The sequence below is a fragment of the Gymnoscopelus braueri genome, assembly GCF_963280865.1.
Source record: "Gymnoscopelus braueri genome assembly, chromosome: 11".
Taxonomy (NCBI): domain Eukaryota; kingdom Metazoa; phylum Chordata; class Actinopteri; order Myctophiformes; family Myctophidae; genus Gymnoscopelus; species Gymnoscopelus braueri.
In genome coordinates, this window is record NC_137613.1 from 27,290,202 (window position 1) to 27,313,889 (window position 23,688).

The window sequence follows — 23,688 nt, forward strand, 5'->3', positions numbered from 1 at the left end:
CAAAACGCCACACCTACCTTTTTACTTGACTGAAGCTAGCTGAAGTTAGCTTGTAGATCTGTTCTTTTTGGCAAGAGGCAACCTCATACTATGGAGTATTAACCCATTCAAAACGGGAAAGCATCTGTGTCATTTTAGATTTTAGCTTTGGCTATTCAAAAGTAGCAGATGTACAAGCTCACAGCGTGTCACTTCGTGGTGCGCTGCGAGCTTGTACATCTGCTACTTTTAATTTTTTTTAAAAGATCTTGAAAGTGTGAGAACTACTGAATTAGAAGGCGTTTTTAGAATCGGCCTCAGGTTAAGTAGGCTTCAACCAAGGTTTCTTTCGTCTCTCATCTGTGTGTCTGTCTGTGTGTGTGTTTGTGTGTGTGTGTCTCTGCCTCAGACTTTGATTGGAACCACTTCTGGTCGTGGAGTCGCTTCGTGGATTACCTGCAGTGCGTGGTGACCTTCACGCTGCTGGCGGCCTACGTCACCTACCTGCTCCTGGACTCTGCGCTGTTCGTGGAGAGTCTGGGCTTCCTGGCCGTGTTCACAGAGGCCATGCTGGGCACGCCGCAGCTCTACTGCAATTACCAGAACAAGTCAACCGAGGGCATGAGGTACCCACCCACTCTACAACCAATCTAGAGCCAAGCACGCTCGACACACACACGCCGACACCAATGGGATGGCCTGGTTTGAATCATATACCGGTCTGGACAATATATCGGCTATTATTTGTAATTATTTTATTACATAGGTATCAGGAATTATGCAGCTGATGTGTCCCGCGTTGCAACACGCTGTAAGCTTGTAGAACTGCCTTTTTTCTGTTTTTGAAACATTTCAATCAAGTCTATGTTTGTCAAATTGATTTAGCTGATTTTTATGAATTATCGGTCAAAACGTTGGTGGTCTAGGACTCTTCAAAATAGGGATTGGTATCGGACCCAAAGAATCTGACATCGGCAAACTGAGCTCACACGGGCCGACAGAAATGTTATGCATGGTTTGTCATGTGCACACCCTGGCACAAACACACACACTCAGTACGCTACCATTTCATTGAGGCTTATAATATTTGGCCTATTGAAGGACAGTGATCATTATGTTTGAAATCTGTGTTTTCAAGCTCTCTTTGTACACTGTTCATAAGCCCTCTTTAATTGATTGAAGAGGTTTTTCAGCCTAGAGACTCTAGACCCATTTTCCTTTCAGTGCTTCATATTTTCAGTTATTGTTTTTGGACTGGATGATCTCATGTTTTCATTACGTCCTCAGCTGTGATGGATAACCTTGTCTAGACAAAGGTTTCCTTTGACTCGTTATGAATGAAAAACTGCAAAACACTTTAATTTCCTCATCCATTTCATTGCAGGTATGACTCACTAAGCACCAATTATATAAAGATGAACATTAAGTTGTTTTCAGCGTCGTAACCTCGTCGAACATTACATTCTCATTATCGCTGCCATTATTTATTGATTCATGAGAGCTGCTTCCGTTATAGTCAACAGAGGGTCATGAGAGGTTTTTTGTTATTGTTTCTCTGAGTTATGGATTAATATGGCACACATACACGCACATGTTCACACAACAAAACATGACCGTTTAGAGATTCAGAGCACAGGTTGTTAGAAAATAGAAGGAAAACAATTCCAACTCCCAACTTGCTTTCTTATTATCATCAAGCTGCCAGGATTCTCCGCCCCTACTGAATAAACGAACCACCTTTCACCTGACCAGTAGTCTATAATTAATCAGGTCCAGTTAGCCTCTGCTCTATGTAAAACCTGTTGGCCCCGGCTCTGTTTTAATGACCTGCCTCTGACGGGTCATTATAACAGGAAGTGTGGAGCCACATCATTAACACTGACACGTGCTTATTATTAAGTATTTCTGGTATCTGACTTGCTGTTCGTGCTACAAGGACACAGGGTCTTCTGAGAGCAATTTGTTGTTGTCGCTAACATGACAATATGTCCTTTTCATTTTCCTCGGAAAATCGATAAAGTGATGAATCACCCGTTGCATAAGTTTGATTCAATATTTATTCATGGTTATTTGCACCACAGTGAGGGTTTCTGTTATGTGTTGCCAGGAGTGGTCATCTTGCACCAAAGCTACCTTTTTCGTGGAAGATGCCAAATACATGGTAACTGGAGTTGATTGGGCTTGGCGGGCCGGGGAAGCTTGTAGCCTTGAGAATCAATGGTTCCCGAGCCATGTATCTCATAGGTCAGGAGCCTATATGTCCTGTTTCTGTAGAGTGAGGTAACTTGATGTACCCTCAGGACATGACACTAGTATGTACTTATCTCCAATCCAACCCTTGATGCTGAGTGCCAAGCATTTTATAGTCTTTCACATGACTCTGCCTAGCTGCCTGTCCTCTTAACCCGGGCCCTCCAGATACCAGCTGGGCCTGTTCCTGCCCATACTGTTGGCTGTCTGTTTCACCTCCGTCATCCCTGCCTGCCTGACACTTAGTGACTCTTGACAGTCCACAGAGCTGTCCCTGTGCGCTTCGCCCCGCTGTGCGTCTACCGAAGAGAAGGCAGCCTCCTCCGTTCGGCTGCCAGTGCCTTTGCTGGATTTCATACATCGTCGCTGTTGGGTGGAAACCCAAAACCGTTACTTCTCAGGAAAAGAACCTTTGTTCCAATGGATCCAATGTAGTTATGATTTAGTCACAAGCTCTTGTTAATACTGTTTATACATGGATATATTGGATATGTTCATTTTGAATATTCATAGAACTCACCAGACCTTAACCTCTTTAAAAATAATTCTAATATAGTATAGCGAAAATAGCCGATCTTCAACGGTTGTGAGCTTATAGTTCCCTATTTCCGCTACTTTAGCTTGACATGGTCATACCACGAAGTAGGGCATTAATTAACGAAAAAACATTACAAAGTTGAAATATGGAGATACAAGGTCTCTGCCCGACAGAGACCATATTTATCCTTCTTCACCTCGCTGCTCACCAGCTGTCCTCCACCGGTCACAATGTGCAGGTAGCTGCCATAGAAACCAAGTGGACAATGTCCTTTGCAGCTCTGGTTTATTGTTTGTTATCCATCTATCGTCCCTCTGTGCTCAACCTGTTGAGCCAGAATATCGCCCGGCCCGCTGTTGCTAGGTTACTTTACTACCGTGTGTGTGTGTGTGTGTGTGTGTGTGTGTGTGTGTTTTTTCTTTCTTTCTGTCTGTGTGTGTTTTTTCTTTCTATGTGTGCGTGCGTTCGTGCATACGTGCGTGAAAGTGCAGATACTGTACCACCCAGCCTTCAACTCCTCAGTTGTGCTGACATTGTTGATATTATGTGCGCGTGCGTGTGTGTGTGTGTGTTTACCCGTGTGCCACATGTTTCAGTACACGTGTAACTGTAAAGCAAGTTAGCCACAAGACTGTATGAAAACTAAAAAACAAAAAACACACAGAGCGCTGACTTCCTCCCAATTAAGTACTGTCCAATATTCCCATGCTGTGACTAGACTAGAGTAACGCTTTTAAGTGGCCACGCTTCTCCCGAAAAACCCTTAGGCATGAAACACTTCAGGCAGAGTGCAGGAAGTTGTCAGCACAGGAACTGTTCGATCCATCGACAACAGACCAGGAGGTAGACCAGCTTTGGAACCGGAATGTTCCCGATTCGATCCCCGGCTCCTCCTGGCGTTGTGTCGAAGTGTCCTTGAGCAAAACACTGAACCCCTAATTGCTCCCGAGGAGCAGGCTGCCACCTTGCATGGTTGCCTCCGTGTTTGGTATGTGAATGTGTGTATGTGTACGACGTGAATGGGTGAATACTAGACATTGTAAACAAACAGAATCCCTGGCATGACAGCTGTAAAGTGTTATAATCATCGTTAAGGTTACAGGCTTGGCAGTAACTAATCTGAAGGCAGCAACCAGTTGTAATTTTTTAAAATGTGTGAATAATATATACAACCAAGCCAGCATAATTGCAACAGACTGGGATAATTAAGTACTGGTGCCCTCTAGATACTGTCCCACAAGACTGCTTAAAGTAGTCATGATTTCAGTTTGCCCTAGCATTCTCAACATTATAAATAGCTCCCTCGCCTCTGGTTAAGTACCGTCTGTCTTTTCCTCCCGTGCCCTTATCAAACTACTTCTTAAAAACTTATATGGACTCCTCAGTTATTTGCAATTTTAGACCCATCTCTAAACTCCAACTTCTTTTTTGTATTTATTTTTATTGATTTTTTTTACAAAAAGAAAACATATACCGTACACACACATACAGCTCAGGTCCTTAAATACATTATTTGCATTTTCACATATTTATTTTTATCGCAAGTCTTAGTGAAAGTTGTGTATGAACAGCTTCGTGACTGCTTGAACAACAACAACATATTTGAAAAATTCCAGTCAGGTTCTCGCCATGCCACAGTGCACAAACTGCTCTACTGAAAGTCACTAATGATCTTCTTCTTCCAGCAGCTGATGCAGGACAATCCCATTTTAATCCTCCAGATTTTGCTGTATTTGATGCTGCACTGCAACTGATCATGATCAGAGAGATTAGGGATATCAGGCTCAGCTCTCAAGTGGTTTTCTTCTTATTTATCAGACATTTTTCAGTGAGTTTAGGCTAATCATTTCCCACCCGGCACAGGTGAATTACGGTGGTGCAAGGCTCCCTTCTCAGCCCCATATTATTCTCACTCAACATAAATCCATTAAGCCACATTATCCATAAACACAAACGGCTTCCACTGTTATGTCGATGATACACAATTAACCTGCCCATTACTTATCTGAATTATAGTTGCATTTTTTGATGATTCACACTGTTAGATGGCTCAAATCATTTTACAGCTAAATAATATCAAATTCTCATTCTTTTATTTAACATAATCTTGCTGACTTAGCTGACTGTAAAGCCTGCAGCCAGAACGGCGATCATTAATTAAACACAGTTAAATAAAGTGGTCCAACCCTTTTAACAGCTAAGAAAAATATCTGAAATTAAGTATTTTGTAACTCGAGGCGGATTCATGCCTGTATCAACCAGATTACTGGAACTCCATATATTTTGGCCTCAAAAACAACAAGCTAATCTCCAATTAGTTAAGAACACAGCAGCCAGACTGTTAAACCAAAACCAAAATTAGCAGAGCCCATTACACCTAGCCTTCCTTGATTGATTACCTATTCGTTCAAGAATTGATTTCAAGAATGTATTGATTACTTATATACAACAGGGCTTGGTCAAGACCCTTCCTCCATCGCAGACCTTTTAACCCCATATGAGCAGGAGGGCTGTTCTGGTCGTTCCAAAGTCTAGACGGAAGACAAAAGGCCACCAGGCCTTTGCCACTAGAGTCTCTGGACTTTGGAAAGACCTGCCTGAGGAGATCAGACAAACAAATTCAGTGTTCTCTTTTAAATCACTTCTTAAAACACCCTTTTATAGACTTTTTATTATTATTATTATTTTGTGAGGGGGGGCAATTGCAAATGTCCACAAAAATGTTCTTAAACAAGTCCTTGAAAGAGCATAATGAGCTGTAGTAGGATGTAGACTCGCCCTCCATACCTGCATCGGCTACGGCGTCAGTGCTCGGCCGTGCGATGAAATGGACAGCGACAAATACATGAAAGATTGATGACAAAATGGAGAGTCGAGTGAGAAGGTGATGAGTCGCTTGTCTGTAGCATTTGGTCCCCGGGGTGTCATGGTTCTGAGGCAGCAAGTCAGTGTTATGTATCTGTTGTTAATTCACCCCCCTGGGTCCGCAAGTTAACCTTACTTAACCTTACTTAGGTAAGGTATTGGACACCCGTAAACTACCATCACTGTAATGGGCCATTAGAGGGTTGCATTAGCAGCAACACTTATGCATATGTTATGATGATGCAGAACCACCACATCCATACCCCTCTCTCTCTCTATCTCACATACACTCTCTCTTCTCCCTTCTCTCTCTTCTATATAGTATGACTGCCGCCCAGTTACGGGTCCGTGCTCAGAGATAACCACTTCAGCCCTATATACTTTATGGTACGATGAATGGGCAGAAATAGACAATCTACAAGCTCAAAATTCACTGCGTCGTGCGTGTTGTGAGCTCGTAGATCGGCTTTTTTTCACTATTTTTGAAAACTGCCTCTTTTTTTTTTACAAACAAATTTACAAATGTAAAAAATAGGGATGCCAGGTTGAAAGTGGCTAAATTAACACTCAGGATTTTACTGTGTAGAGAGACTCAACGGTGGTTCTGTGTAGTAGTAGTAGTAGTAGTAGTATTAATTAATAGCACTAGTAATAATAACTTTATTTTATATTATTTTCCAAATCATGTGGCATGCAGCAGGAAACCAAAATGCAGGTCATTACACCAAGACAGAATACAATAAAAAATGAAATCAAATGAAAGAAAGGGGTATAAAACAAAGGGATGGGTGTGGAGAGTGGGGCTGGGTGCAGCTCAGATGGGGGCGTGGGTGCTTGATGGAGGTTGTGGTAATGGATTTTACGATGCTTGTTGTGAATCCTGCCTGCTTCCCGCCGCCATTAATTGATCCCCTGCTTGTGGACCCAGCTGCCTCCGGCCAATCCGCGATAAAGCAAAAGAAGTAAACAAACACACACACACACACCCCCACACACACACACACACACACACACACACACACGCACATATAAACACACACATGCACAGGGTTCCATTTGAGAAATAAAACGGAGGGGCGGACCTTTTCTTAACCACTTAATCCCTGTACTTATTTGTATGACATACAGTATAGCAAAAATTGCAGATCTACAAAAATGTAATTGTTTAATTGTGATATTATCAAACAAATATCACCCTTATCAGACTACATAATATCAGACTACATATTAAGGGAAATGCATGCATTTCATTCAGTGTCACACTGAGGAAGGCAGACGTTCCGAAACGCGCCCGTTTCTCTAGGTAGACAAACCTATTAAAAAAGAACATTAGAAACTACTCAAGAGAGTTGTTTCTCTCCTTGAGTTTAATTTCATTCAGTTTACCAGAAGCAGGGAATGGGATAAAACGTATCCCCGCCGGCCATAAAAAACTTAATGACCAGAGAAGGCATATCAAAGGGAGAGGCATTGATCCCCCACCCTGCTCATACATAAAAATGAAGAGATGTGGCTCACAGACAACTGACTGTGCCCTTATAAGGCCTCTGGCCATGAGTTGCATCCCACCACGCCAGATAGCTGTGCCAAAGCCTTATTTAGCCTGCAGAGACACACACACACACACACACACACACACACACACACACTGATTCTGACATCCACAATGGAGCAGTGGTGGAACCTTTTGATCTCCTGTCCAAGTCTCCAGGCCGACCACACACACCACAGTGTTTCCTCTCATCTGCTCTTACAGGAGGAGATGGCCCACAACAACACAAGGATGTTTTCCTTTGGCAGGATGAAAATAATCCTGTTTACACACCTTTTGTACAGATTCTACAAATGCCTTCTAAATCTGTATTTCTCAAACGTTCAAGATGTTTCTAAAATGTAAAAAAAAATACCAGATATACAAGCTTGCAGCGCGGCATGAAGTGACACGCTGTGAGCTTGTATATCTGCTATTTTTGAATAGCTGACGCAAGAATCTAAAATGGCCCTGAATGATGCTTTCCCGGTTTTAATGGGTTAAAGTCGAGATTAAATTAAAACCCTTTTAGCGCATATCCCTGGTCATATTGTGCGCATACTGTATTTAAGCATATGTGCTAAGTTCTAGCCGGTTAAATAGGGAATTAAACAGTACCTCATTTACTGTAGCTGGGGACCCCCTGGAAACTCCTCTGGGACCTCTGCGGATCCCTGGAGCCCACTTTTAGAAACGCTGGCCTACAGTAGAAGTGAAGACAGTGTGTGGGTCGTGTCCCCCCTCCTCCCCCATGCTTGACTATGTGTACTACTAGACATTTCCCTTGCTAAAGATGATAATATACTTTTATATGGGCTATGACTTTATGAAATCGCTTTAGAATGGAGGAAAATGCGCTCACAAAATTAATTATAGTGCAAAACAAATGATGCAACTTTAATTGTGTTGACTGAGTGATTGAATGGGTGCTTTCACCGACTGGATGCGTTTGAATTTCTCGGTGTTGAGACTGAACGGTCGTGGTAAGGTTTCATGTGATATGACAGGAAAAGGCCCTCAAACTCGACCCTGCTGTCCGGGCATCCGCCTGGCGGTCACTGTGTCTGTCCACATTCTGGATAATAAGAGCATACACAGTAGCCCTGTCCTTAGAATATGGAGGCAACCCGCTGTAGAGAACAGTGTAGTTCGAAGCAGCTGCCCATGTCCACCTCCACGAATTCGTCCGGGGGACATGGCTCGCCTTGCCTCTGCTCGGGCACTCTTGTCTTGCAAGAAAGATGACATGATAAGGAACCAGGCGCGTTCTCACACCGTCCATCTCTGACCCTGCCTCTTATTAGGCAGACGGCAGAGGAATTGATCCACCCTAATTCCTCCGTCTCTTATTATTAGCCACCAGCGGTACACACCGTCATAACTCAGGACAGCGCCTGCTGAGCTATACTGAAGGAGTTGTTTCGTTATGGGCAGAGCTAACGAGCTCCTTACTGCCAGAGAACCGAGCAGGGAAGGGGGGGGGCAGGGGAGAGGTGAGAGAGATAAGGAGTAGAACCCGACCGATATTTCGGTTTGGCCAATGTACCGGCCATTATTTCACTTTTTTTTACGACATAGGTATGGGAAATTATGCAGCCGATGTCCTGATTTTTAACCACTTTAAACCTCGCATCCCTATTTTGGGCAAGTCATTAAATTCCAAAATAGAAGATTGACAGCGCGTTTCAGTGTGACACGTTGTGAGCTTGTCGATCTGCTATTTTAGAATTTGTTTTAATATAAAACTACTGTTTGTATATAAGTTAAACTTTCTCAAATAGAAGCTAATCAACTAATCAGTCTTTTTGCACTTTCTGACAAAATATTGGTCAAAACATAGGCATCTGACCCACAAATCTGGCAGGCGTCAGGCTTTAGAGGGGAGGCGGAGATGGGGAGAGCTGGTGGGGAGATTAACGGATGGCAAGAAGTCTTTACAAATGAAAGGGCCAAGGTGAAGCCTGAGTTATGAATAATGCACAAGGAGATTTGACAAGGCTCGGCCGCAAGGTCTGCCCCTGCTCCTCTGGCAGACAGCCCAACACAAGGGCGCGGGAAGGGGCTAAAGGGTGAAGCTCTCCTTATACAATCAGTCAGGCTGGGAGGAGACGGCACTTAATTACTTTCCACCCCTCTCTTACATCTCTTAAGTGGCCTATGCTGAATAGAACGGACCTGTTTAAACACAGAGGCCCTTTCTATGTGCCACTAAAGATCAGGAATGATTGTCAGGATCGTGGCTCCTTTGCTGTTTCACCTGCTCCCAAGCTGCAGTGTGTTTTCCTTTCAAACCGGCAAAGTTCTTCTCAGTGCACAGTTTCAGAATAACCAGAGGAACGGACAGAACAGGATGTGGACCAAATGATAAATTATTGTTATGCGTTTATGGCTATGATGGACCTCTTTTCTTATATATTTCAGTCAACAATATGTCACTTGACTGAATAGGCCAGAAATGTCTGATAAGAAAAATTATATTCATTAATTCATTGATTTGCATTCTGAAGTGCTTTAAGATCATTGTCTTGAATCTTCCAGGGGTAGTGAGAGTGTCGATCTTGAGGTGGCGCTGAAGATAATTTCATGTGTTTGGAGCACAAAAACTCTTGGCAGATTTTCCAAATTCATAATAAACCTGTAGTAGGTAGTAGAGTAATATATATTGGGTACATTTCATGGTGAATACCCTATAAAGGATTGATGGATCAAAAGATACAAGTGTTTATCATGCCTCTGTGCCAGAGGGAACCAACCAGCTTTGTCGTGTAGAATGCAATAGCCAGTGTCCTAGGGAACTCCAGTAATGAATCTGAAGGAGAACGATAGACTGAGTCGAGGGGTTTGTGAGTGGAAGCAGCATGTCTGTGTTTGTAGATTATATCAGCATAGTCTAGGACTGATGGTTAGACCGTCTCAAATAATACTCTTCCTACAATTCAAAAGGAAACGGGATCTGTTTTCTGTACACTGAGTTTTTGCTGCAGTTTGTTGATAACATTTTCAATATGTGTAAGATTTCTCAAGCGAAACACCTAAATATTAATATTCTGTGACTCTCAATATTGCTACCGTTCAATGTAGTTAGGTGTAGACTGTTCAAATCAATATCTCTTGCTCTAGAAAAAAACATTTTTTCTCTTGCATTGAGTACTAATTTACGTCAAATGCATCTTGAAAAGGAGTCAAAATGTGTAGGTTGTTTTGCTGACCGTCAGCCAAACAATACAGAAAAACAGGTCGGATATAAAATATTGTTAATAAACATTTTAAACAAGACTAGGCCCAGAACGTATCCGTGTGGAACACATTACTGGTAAATAAATAAAATGTTGTAAGGTGGTGAGGCAGTAGGCTGAAGGGGCTTAGTTGAACTGTAATAAAAGTATCTGACCCAGCAGTTGAAAACACTGAATGCATAGGATAGTGGGTATTAAATCTAGGCATAATCCACACCGCAATACTGTATGAGCCCAGGAAGGAGGACTCAGGTGGGTCCATTATAGGCAGGCCAGAAGGTAAAAGCCTACAGGAATGCAAAGTCAGTTCATTGTTAGTTGATAAAAAAAAAGGTGTGAGCCTTCCTGGGAAGGATGGAGGCCATCTAGTTTAAAAAGCTGAGTCATATTTAAAAAGGCAGCAAAATTGTATGTGCTGTGAAATGTCAACTCTGAATTATTTATTGGTTATTTTTAACACGCACACAAAGTATAAAAAATGGACCTTTTGCTTAACACAAGATTAGGTACCAGCGCCCATTTGCCCCACAGCGTTATAATATTAATAACATGTATTTATAGCGTAGTCCCATTCACTTTATAAATCCATACGTGTACATTTAAATTTAGATTAATCTTCAATCCCCCATAACAATGAAATCTCTTGCATGGCTTGGTGTTATGGGAAAGCGCTGACAGGCCAAAAGGACACGGCTGCAATGCTAAGCATGTTGCCGTGAAAACGTGAAGAAATGCAAACGTGTTCACTCTGTGTTCGTTTGTTTACTCGCCTAGGTCATTGAGGCACGCAGGTCTGAAAAGCTGTGAGAATACATGCACCAGTATGGGCTTTATCGCGGATTGGCACACACGTGGCATGCGGTATGCATGCATGTGTGCTTGCACATTCGGTCACGCTATGTGTTTGTGCTTTGTACATGTAATGCAGACTCGGTTCCTACTTCCTTATCTGTCGGCATCTAAATTGACTATTTAAGCATTTATCAGACGCTCTTATCCTGCTCAATTTACAATGTGCAAGATGAGAGTAAATGGTATAAACCCTCGTCAACAAAACGTCAGGGTGAATGGTCAAAGAAATGGAGAGCAAAGAAAGTGCTATCAGGTAAACAGGATATCAGGTAAACATCACACCTGGCATCTGCCTAAGCAGCGTGTTATCTAAATAACATTCTTAGCATTTGCGGGAAAGCAATTGGTCTATCTAAATAAGATCTCCTCGTGCTTCCCCTGCAAAGCGTTTAGGCGAGGAAATCAACAGGAGTGCATAGGTGTTTGGAAGCTGTCAGGAGACTGTGATAAAACTGCCACAATAAGTGTCACAGACACAGTCGGTCTGAGGCACTTAACACATTGAGTGCCAAAAACGGTCCGGACCGTTTTTCATAATCCAAACGAGGAGTGCCAAAAACGGTCCGGACCGTTTTTGGGAAAAAATATTAAAAACATTTTTTTTCCTTCACAGCACCAGGAGATATCATTTTTCGAAGATTTAGACTCCAATCCACTTCCTGCTTAACTTATGACTTCAAAAGCCTGTATCTCGGCTCCTGTGTACTTTTTTTTAAAATTATGTATTTTTGACCATTTTCGACTATTTTCAACTGGCTGAAACTATGGAACGGATTACCTAATGTTTTTATCCCCTGATTGTACGAGACCCCTGTGTGTGTAATGAGGGGATCACCGTGAGGACGGTGATCACTGAAAATATTTTGTGACTACCGGTACTTGAAAAAGGTTCAAAAATTGTTAAAAATCCAGGCACTGACTGTACCCCGTTAAAAAAAAAACCTGGCTCTCAATGTGTTAAACGACAGATTTTAAAAAGACATGATACACCATTGTGTCTTTTAGTTTGAAGACAAGTCAATTAAAACTTTATTTATATAGCACTTTTCATACAGTCGGATGCAACACAAAGTACTTGACATAATAGAACGTAAAATGATCAAACAATTCAAGAACCGTGAGATGGAAAAACGAGGCCAAGGAGGAAACACCAGAGACAGCAGAGAGACCAATACATAGCACAATGTACACAACAAGAAACAGCCAACGGTAAAAGTCAAACAAAATACTATCAAATACGTTAACGAATAAATAGATTGCAGTCAAGTACTAAGGGATAAACAAACGGAATAAAATACAGATTATGAAAAAAAGAATGATCATGGAAATGGTGTGGCTTCATGACCTGGCCAGCCTGTGACATCAGTGCTCTATGACGTACCTATGACATATGACTCAAAATGTATGCATGGTTTCAGTCCAACCTGAGCCCCTTTGACTTACATTATGAAATCAAAGGTAAATATTAAAAATATATATAAAACGTATGTGGGGACGGGAATGCATGGGGCAGGTACTACCTACTGGCAGCGTTCACAATAAATTTGGTGCTGACCGATGTAGCTGTTTGCGAGATTAGCTCTAAACACTAGGGGTGTGCCGATATATATCGTCCCGCGATATATCGCGATACGTTTTCGTGACGATATGTATCGTTTTGGAAAAAAATATATCGTTTTGAAAAAACAAAAAAACATTTACATTAATAATAATCAGGCATGCAAACAGCCCGAGGTGAAAAGGGTGACAACATGTTTTTTTTTCGGGTCAGGTGTCACACTATTGCCCTATTTGGATTCAAAGCTGAAAAGCTACAAGTTTGCATGTCTGAATAATGTAAAACATTATATATTTTATAATTATATATAATATTTGTTTGCATTTGCTTCCCCCCCCATATATTTTCATAATAAAAAAGTGCCATATATCGTATCGTATCGATGTCGTGAGCCCAATATCGTATCGTATCGTTTCATGAAATTCATTATTATCGGCACACCCCTACTAAACACACACACCCACACCCACACCCACACACACACACACACACACACACACACACACACAGAGACCCGACCCACGTATAGACTGCTAGCCTCCTGCAGAGCCATTCCATAACAAAAAATATTAATATAAAAGAAAGACAGTGGGTTACAAACGGGGACACAGTGTACACTACACTAATGAGAGGAGGTAAAAGTAATGCGAACGTGAAAGGAACAACTATATAAAGTTGTAGTTTGGGCCCTTGGACTGGGTGTCCAAGGGCCCCCTTCACTGTCATTACTTTTTCCTCCTCATTAGTGTAGTACACACACACACACACACACACACACACACACACACACACACACACACACACACACACACACACACACACACACACACATACACATACACAGTATGTCTTCCCTGCACCAGGGAGGGGACAGTACAGTACAGTACATGCCTAAAGGTATACTCCTGCCACCAATTGTTATGGGTGCCTTTTTGCAATGACTTGCAATAGGTTTATAGTCCACTACTTACTTTAACAACTTAAGCCCTATTTTATACTTACATTTATTTTGTATTTATTTAAAAAATATTGAATATCTACAGCACAAGCTCACAACGCATAGCATCCCAATGCTTTTTTTAAAATGTTTGCCTTTAACTCCTTGGGTGCCAAAACCGGGAATCTACGGTTTTGCAAAGACACACGTTGAGTGCCATAACCGGAGATCTCCGTGAAATATTTTTTTTTCCTTTTTTTTTTTTTTACACAAGGGGCGGGCTAGCGCAACTTTGGAATCACCCACGGTGCCTCTTAAATGGAAGGGACAGATGGATCACCGTGCCAAAAAACCTCCCTTCCGTCCGCTCCCATTCTAACTCCTTGATGAAAACCTCCAGATCTCCTTAACTTTTTACAGCGGTGAAAACGAGCCATTTTCGATGCGCGATCACTCCGCAATGGCGACTCGCGTGAGAGATGTTATTGTTCCAGGCGTTAGCCAGGACCATCCATCGTCGTGCACGCGCATCCATTGTTTACATATGGGTGCTCGTCGTCGATTCTACAGCTCTAAACAGCGCAGCGTAAACGGTGAGATCGCTGGCACTAGATGTACCCTGTTTTAATAAACCTCTGGCACCTATTGAGTTAACTCTCTCACTTCCAGAATTATTTCTGGCTGCGTTTGCCCACTGCCAGCCATTTTTCTTACCTTTTTCAAGTAGTCACAGAATATTTTTCTCCAGTATGATCGATCCCCTGATGGTTGCTAATCACAGCGGGTTTCACTGTGCTTCCGCAAAAAAAAATTTCATCGCGACCTCCCCGTTCAATTTTATACGCCTTTGAAAATATCATGTCTCGGCCAAAAATACATAGTAAAAAAAAAAGTACAGGAGCCGAGATACAGCCTTTTTAAGTAATAAGTTAACCAAGAAGTGAATGGAGCAGCAAATCCTCGGATCACGATATCTAGGGTTCTGAACGTTTTTCTCAAAAAAAGTCGTCCTAAGTCGTTCTTGGCAGCCAGGGCGTTATGACGATGTCTCGTCATAAGTCGTTCTTGGCAGTGTAAGAGGTTCATAATGGCCAATATAGGGGAACCAGAGGTTGAAAGTGGTTAATGAATATATCCTTATTTTAACCAACCTGTATGTTAATGCAATAAAACTAACACATGTGTAGTGTTTGGAGGTGGTCTCCATACTCTTTCATTGAGAAATTTAGACCCTGGTGTGAGGGGTAGGACAACTACTGCTTGGCAATGATGGACACCACAGTAGATGCACCACTATCTTTATTGTAGTTTGGACATGGCAATTACCTCTGTGTTGGAAGAGGACATAATATAAAGCTTACACACACTGCAGCTTTAACGTATTGTTTAGTTTTTTGTTGTTGTATTGTTATTATGATTCTACTGTAACTTTTCCCCTAATTTTGCTATACTCGGTGCGGGCCGCATGCGCTGCCTGGCAGCACCATAAATATGAGTTTCACGAGAAGCTGGCATAAAGAGATGATAGGCAGTCTGCTCTGCTCTGCACCCAGGGGAATTTTCATTATTTCAATTTCTGTTATTGTGCAGTCAATCATTGTACCACACACGTGCCTCCCTGCCAGGACTGTTGCGTTTTCTTTGTCTCTGCCCGCAGCCAGTATGACTCACTCCACAGAGTAGATAATTGTATCAATCTCTCTCTGTCTCCCCCCTCTCTCTCTCTTGGTCTCCCTCTCTTTCTCTCTCCCTCCGTCAGTATTAAGATGGTGTTCATGTGGACCAGTGGGGACACCTTCAAGACCGGGTACTTCCTGCTCACGCAGGCTCCCGTGCAGTTCTGGACGTGTGGCCTGCTCCAGGTGTGCGTGGACTTTGCCATCCTGTTTCAGGTGTACTACTACAGCCGCTATCCGCAGAAACCCGTGTCCCACACCGTCTCGCACACGACCAGCGCCAAGGCCCTCTGAAAGCACCCACCTCCTCCTAGCTCTGGCAAGAGGACGCCCTGTGCAGGTTAAAGTCATACTGTGCAACTTTATCAACTAAACAAATGTTTTTTTGTGGAATGGGGAACAGCCATTCCCCATTCCACATGTGTTAAAAAAGGCACCGTAAACGTACCAGGAAGTTAATACAGCCGACAACATTTCTTAAAAAAAATTATCCTCTGTGCTCGGACCCTGGAGAATTGGCTTTGGAGCGGTACTTATGTGGTTTTGTTTTGAACTGAGTTCTGAAAAACGCAGTTCGAACAGGCCGTAGTCAGATGCTGTAAAGACAACGGAGCTACCAGAAGTATCGCCAAAAACACTACTAAAATGACCGTTACACAGTATGACTTAAACTCTTACGTAGGCTCCGTTACGGCCCAGCCAATCAGTGGCTTACCGAGACAGTAGACCCTCCGTCGCTGGAATTGTTTTCATTAGATGGTGGGTCTTACAACACGCACACAATGCACAGAGGGGCTCCGAGTGGTGGTTGTGTGATTGTGCACACATGACAGTGCCAAGACAAGTACAGGAGCACCCCGTCTCTATGTACACACAGATAAAAACCCACACTCATAAATAAGGCATGCACGTGCACCAACACTTGGTAGTGTTTGACTGTTGTGCTGCCGCACAGGATTGATGAAGGACACTTGTATACACTCAAATGAATGGGACCTTTAGCTTATTTATTACTCAGTCGACGAGTCTGTGTATGCGTCAGTGTGCTTGTGTGACCGGTGAAGGAGTGGATATCCTGGAATATACCTGTGCATGTATATGGAATATTATGCACATAAAATGAATATATTTTGCTGCTGTACGCACCGAGAACCTGTGCAGACACTCCAGGAGATGCGGACCAGCTTGCTTTTCCTTTTACACTGAAGAATGTTGCATGAAAAACCTCTGCCTTAACAGATTTTTCAAACATGACTCAAGGCTGGCTACTTAACCAGCAATATAATAAAATGTGAATACAGTAGGTACACAACTTTCACTGAATGTATAAAATGGCATTGTTATTTTCCCCGCTGTGGAGAAAAGTTGGTCAGTTTACTCTCCCGTGGATTGGAGAGATTGACATCTGTGTGCTGGAATTGGCTGAAAACGGACTTACAGGCAACCTGAAAAAAATCAGCTTTACCAAAAAACATTTATGAATAAATGAAAAGGCTTGGGAAGCCAGTGTGCAATCTGGAGCTTCACTTGACTGGAAAAGTTGATGACCTTGGAAATGACAGAGAAACTTTGTGCTGTACTGCTCCACTATCCTGAAAAGTTGTCAAAATGCAGAACGTTTTGAAACTTGAGGCATTTTTTTGTACAGTAACACTGTGTAGTGCTGTTAAAGGGGGTCTAAGTGATTTAACAAAAAGTGTTTGTTAAAAAGGCAAATTCTATATATTCCGATGTTTGTTATGTCGGGATATCAATTTTATCCAATCAGGAGAGAGAACCCCACTAAACTTGTGCCAGTTCCAATTTTTTATCTGTTCATATATTAGTTTCATCACTTCGAGTTTCACTTGTTTGTCCTGTATCCTTTATGACTTTTCTCTCCTGATTGGATAAAATTGTCAAACTCGCTAAAGCAATGATTACTATCAGAATATAGATTTAACACTTATTTTAACAACAATGTGTGTTGCGAGGAAACCCATAATTTTCCTGTTCTGAAGGAATAGCTGCCATGTTCATTACCCACAGCCAAGGCATTTTCTGTCGTTTTTTTTTGTATAGAGAAATACGTAAATGTAATCGCCGGTCATTCAGTGCCATTTTTCTCCATTTGTCAATAGGGTACAGTAGACTAGTTTAACATTCTGCCCTCGTCCAAGCCTCAAGCAGTAGGGTTTCACATTTTGTTCAAAGGGGGACCGCAATGAATTCCCTGTGTATATGTCTTTCTCTACTGTTTAATATTTCAGATGTCTCCTGTCAGCTCCAGGGCAGACATGGTAGAATGGTTCACATGGTTCACAGTGGATGAGGTACAGCAGTATGTAGCACTTGTGCCCACACATACTGTACATACAGTACCAGCCGTTTTATTCACTGGCCAATTGATTTCTATGTAGTCTTTTTAATTGTATTATCTTTAACCACACCTCTTTGTTGTACGTCAATAGGCATTCTACAAGCTCACAAAGCGGTGCGTTGCAGCACCTTTTGAGCTTGTAAATCAGCTATTTTCACTGAATGTTCGCCTATTATGACATTATTGAGCAGAATAGGGACACTAGCGTTCATGTGGTTATCCCTGGCGTTTTTTGCTTGTTTGTTTGTTTTTGTCGCTCAACAAAGTATAGGGCTTACTGACAGGTTCAATGCAAAAACAATCCTCTTCGTCCCGACTGCGTCCCAATTGTCGTCCCAAATACATATTTCTACGTCCCCGGGATGCCGTTAGTCTCCAGCCCTGCTTACTGTATGTGGTTAAATACTTGTATAACCACATGCCTGCCCTTGGTGAGTCTATTTACGCTAACAAATGTCATGATGGTAATGATGAAGATTATGCACTGTACAGCAAGTTCAGGAAGTTGTCGCGATAGAATGACAGGATAGACACGATAACGTTACACTCTTGTTGTACTCAACAGGACCAAAGTCCAAAGTGACCTCACAGTTTCTACATGGATTATCACTGTTCCTTTATGTGCTGTATGTGATCTTTCTTACTAATATTTTCCAACAGAAACTGCCATTTTCTGTGTTCAGTTTTATTTGTATTTGTGTTGTTTTTTCTTATGTTACTTTACATCATTACATACATCACATGTATCCGTTACTTTTGATTTCATACTGGGCATTTCTATAAAATGTATATTCTCTTTGATATTATTTTCTATTATAGTTCTTCCATCTACAGTTGCTGGTTTTTAGAATTGATGAAGTCCTCCGACATTAAAGGATACCCCCGGTGTTTTTAACTGTTGGTTCCATCGGCGTAATCCATCATTGGTAAGCGTGGTCAAAATAATAATAATACCTCATTACAGCTAAAAAGACAAACATCGCACTGCATTAAATAAAATAAATGTCGTCGTTGGTGTATTTGACACAGTGCATTTTCACATACGTGGAATTTGTCCTCTGCATTTAACCCATCCTAACTATTTGGTGCAGTGGGTGCTATTAATATTGGGCCATGGAGCAGTTTGGGGTTAAGTGTCTTGTTCAGGTACACTTTGACACGTGGCCTGGGTAGACTGGGGACAGACGGCCTCTCTACCCAGTCAACTATTGCCTGAAGTACATATAGTACTTCAGTGATGTCAGAGGAGTATCGCTACATTGACTTTCATAACAAATCATTGGTGGAACTGATGTCACACACCGGCAGTATCCCTTAATGCTCTGTCATCACTAACTACAGGAGAGAAGCCAAATGTGGTATTGTTGCCAAATAAAGAGGTCATGGGAAGAAGGAGCGTTGTTGAACCATTAAAACTTGGGTTGATGTTTTTTTTCCCCCAGTTGTATTTCATGTCACAGCGATTACATTTCTGTCCCCTCAGCATACACGTCTGGTTAATGTCACTTGTCATGAAATGTAAGCCCACTGGCCGTGGTCCTTGTTTGGACTTTGGGTGTGTGCCATCCAACGTAATAAAAACCCCATAAATTATAAAGCACCGTGCTTTCACATCATGCACTCATTTGGTGCTGAGAGACGACAATAACATTCATGTCGTTGCAGCTAATTTCTTTTAAATGATTCTGTAGGCAAAATATTTTCTCTAAATGCAGTGCTAGAATCACTAACTGCTATCATAGTGTGGTCAGTTACATATCTGTCCATTAAAATGTAATTGTGCTTATTTAAGACATAAAGGGGTCATAAATGTCTTTCTTTCTTTTAAATTATGCCAGCAATATTGACCCATAAATGGAAAATCCAAATATACTAGTGCAGCCCCCGTTACTAGGGATGTGCCCATTTGGAACGGGCAGATTGCTTGGCTTGGATGAATGATTCTCAAGATTCATGTAAGGACAAACAGACCTACATACTGTATATACAGTACATACTGTACATAGTACATGCATACATACATTCAGAGTTTCCTGTGACTTTCCCATTCATGGAAAGGGAAAGTCTACACTGCTCTTCCTGTTTCCTGTTCCCGGTAAGTTTCTCATAGCTTCATTTGATTGGCTCAGCAGCGCATTTTAACCAGAAACTCGTATGAAGGTGTTGTGTGTGTGTCCGGTTCAAAACTTCTGCTGAGCCATGAAACTGTTCCGGAACAGGAAATGTTTATGCCACCTTCTGGAGACGGGAACTACAGTTAAGCAGTCTATACACCCCGTCTCATGTCGATCGGCTGAACATATCATGAGATATGTGAAGGACCGACATACTGTACATACAGAGATTCCTTGAGTTGATCGATTAGCGACAGGTTTCTTTACTCTGTTCTGACTTTGAAAAGGGCCCATCGAACAGGTCAGTGATATTAACAGGAACGCAGGACTTACTATTGTAAAAATTTACTTACCTTGAATTCAAGTCATTTATCTGTTGGGCGTGGTTTTCTATTTTAAGCAATGGATTTTCTAAAAGCTGATTCTGTTGATTTAATGTTTAAATCAATTACTATTTTTTGTTTTGTTTTATATCTTCCACATAGAGTTGGCTTGGATGGGTTTATTTGTTTGTCTCTCCGGAGATAACCAACTTGGCGGTCACCGGCCATTCACTCTTTAATAGAAATGGTAAATGGTGCATTTATATTGCGCCTTTATCCAAAGCACTTGTACATTGCATTCACCCACACACTGCAGAGGAAAACATGCAAGGCACCAACCTGCTCATCGGGAGCAGTTATGGATTCAGTGTCTCGCTCAAGAACTCTTACAGTAAACACTAAACCAGGAGAAGCCAGGAATCGAGTCGATAAACCAGGAACCTTCCAATTCCCTAGCGGACGCTCTACAGCCTGAGCCACTGTCGCCAATATAACTATATTGACTCTGTAACGGTTGACAAAACACAAATACAGCAGGAAGTACATTTTTGTGGTATGCTTTCATTTTGGGGAATTATACTGATCACACTCTGCTTCTGGAAGGAGTGTACTGTACACTCCAGAGAATGGAGCCAATTATCTTTGTCAGTTTTTTGGTCAATTATCTCGTCAGGCTGTACCAAATAGTATGCTGAGATAAAGTCACTTTGATTTTATTCAGACTGCAGGCAAATCCGATTTGTTTCGGAATATGATCTTTACGACTGACCATCCACAATTTTGTTTGCAATTGTGACTAGATTGGATTTGTGTATTCAGACATCGTTGACCTACGATCTGCAATCGTTGCTGTGGTAACGACATAGTGACTGTAGGTGTGATACTCTGACATACTTTGGTCTTGTGAGCACAATTTCACAATTCAAGCCACCTTGGACTGTTGTTTCAAATCTGATTGGCAAAAATAAGTTTTTGTTTGTTTTGCTGTTGACTTGATAAAACCAGTCTGATTCCAATCTAGAATATAGGCCAAGGTCTATATTCTAGATTGGACTAAACATAGCCTTTGTAGGTTGCAGATCGTGTGTGTGTGTGTGTGTGTGTGTGTGTGTGTGTGTGTGTGTGTGTGTGTGTGTGTGTGTGTGTGTGTGTGTGTGTGTGTGTGTGTGTGTGTGTGTGTGTGTGTGTGTGTGTGTGTGTGTGTGTGTGTGTGTGTGTGTGTGTGTGTGTGTGTGTGTGTGTGTGTGTGTGAGAGAGTGAGATCTCCAATGGATACATTAGGCAGGCTCTAAACCTGATCAGAGCACTGAACAGTAAACGGTTGTGTGAGGTGGTCAAGGAGGGGAGGTAGAGGGTTTGTGTTGGGTTGGCTTTTGTGTGGTATTTCTTAAATTTATAATGTATTTTTTTAGTTATTTGTTTTGTGTGTAGGTAAATATTAGTATTGTGTCGTTAGTACTGTATGTAGTACAGTGTGCTCTAAAGTTATAGTTGGAGTGTCGTGGTGTCCTTCACTGTAGAGGTGCTGGTAGAGTCAGTAGGTACGTATATATATATACCAGGTAGAAACACTGTAGTGTGTCAGAGAGACGGTCAGGTTGGATGTTATGTCAGCTGTTGGAATCTGCTGTTGTCTGTTGTACCTGTGAGACTGTATTATTATCCCCCAGCCTGCTGCATACTTTGTTACACAGTGAAACTATTTTTCTTTTGTTAACTTTTTTTAGTCAGTAGTCAAACAAAAATCTGAGCTCTGAAAAAAATCCCTTTCATCCTGTTTGTAAGGGTTCACCACCATAAAAACCTTACAAATGTATACACTGTGCCCACACTAGATGCTATCATGGTGAATACATTTGCTGCTGTCTTTGGTGTAGTACGTGCAGTACTGGTAACTGAATTTGTATTTTATTTTTACATTCAAGTTTCATCTCATTTAGTTCATCATCCCTTCTGCATTATGTTCTGTAAAAACATGTTATGCGCTTACTGATAAATCTTTTATAGGCCATTATCAGATGATTTTATTGATCGATCAATACATCAGTTGGGCTCTAATCTTACACTCACAGAGTTAGCTGAGGATTTTGCTCTGCACATCCCTGGAAAGTTTGTGCACTGTTGCCATCCAGAAAGACTGTAGGCCATGTATCTATCAGCTCTCAAGTAGGCCTGCCCTATTACCTTTTTCTTTAGATTGGAAACATGGCACTCGTATTTGTAGCACAAACACACAAGCATTTGTGTGATTTGTGCAATTAAACTGTGTGATTAAACTGTAAATGACTGATGATTCTATTAGGATGCAGTTCTCCTTGTGGCGCTTTGCTTGGCAGTCAGGCAGTGTAGCGGTCATGATCTCATGAGGCTCCATTTCAAAAGGTCTTCTGATCTAAAGCTATATGCTTCATTAAAGTGCAATTGGTACTTATTAGATTTACAGTTTCTGAGCCAAGATCGTTCCTGGAAACAGATTATTTATTATTCATGGCGGATGTGGAAAGATCGTGGGAGAAGCCATGGGCTGAAATTAATTTGGCATGTACCAAATGGAGGAGCAAAGCTGGCACAGTGCCGGCAGATTTTAAGACGCTCCCTGTGTAATAAATTGTCAAATGACGTGTGCCATCATCACACACTGTTGAGTATAACTTTCATCACATTTTTATTGAAAGAAGCTGAATCCTGAGTCTGTGGAGTCACGAAGCGAAGCATTGAGAAATCTATGAAAGCTGTTTTATGTTCAAATGATGTCTTTGCACTCTTCAGTCTTCAACAAAACAATAGAGCCAGACCAAAAGATCGGTTTGGCTGATACAATATATCTGCCATTCTTTCACTTTTTTGATTACACTGGTATCGGCAATTACTGTATGCAGCCGATGTGTCCTGATTTTTAGCCACTTTCAACCTGGCATCATTGTTTTGGGCATGTCATTGTAGGATAATATTTTCAAAAGTTTTCAAAAAAATTAAAAATAGCAGATCTATAAGCTCTGATTGTTGTGAGATTGTAGATTGGCTATTTAATGCAAAGTTAAATGCGATTATTTTTATTTGTTCTTTTGCGTATAAGTTAAAGTTCTCAAATATGAACTTTAATCAAATCAAATATTGTCTTTTTCTTTTAAAATATATCATTCAAAACGATACTGTTTTAAAAATAGTATCTCTAAAAGAGTGATGAGTGCTCGCTTGTGTTTCCATGCTTCCATGCTCCTTTTAAAGGGTTATTTGTTCCAATGGCTGTGATTCAGAGTTGGCAAACAAGTAGGCCTACATAAAACAAGACACACATCCATAAAAAGCTGCTGTTATTCAGATAGAGGCACATGAAACATGTCGCTGTCAAGTGTAAACCTTGTACTGTTCATTTTTACAAAATGGAAAAAAGATAACCTTGGGACACAAAGGGGAGACCTTTCTTAGTCAGCTTCACCCAGCTGATAGCTGCTCAGATGGGGTGTGAT

General features: G+C 41.5%; 1 protein-coding gene across 2 annotated transcripts in view; it reads left to right on the plus strand.

Moving 5' to 3' along the window:
* slc66a2 (solute carrier family 66 member 2) overlaps positions 1-19,389 on the plus strand; it is a 38,734-nt gene extending 19,345 nt beyond the window's left edge. Inside the window, exons 4-5 of one of the 2 annotated variants that reach the window (XM_080443292.1) lie at positions 389-605; positions 15,506-19,389. In XM_080443292.1, coding sequence (XP_080299418.1) covers positions 389-605; positions 15,506-15,716 — 428 coding nt within the window. In that variant the 3' untranslated portion in view covers positions 15,717-19,389. The remainder of the gene's footprint in view (positions 1-388; positions 606-15,505) is intronic. The other variant, XM_080443293.1, reaches the window with a different exon arrangement.
* The last annotated feature ends 4,299 nt before the right edge of the window (positions 19,390-23,688 follow it).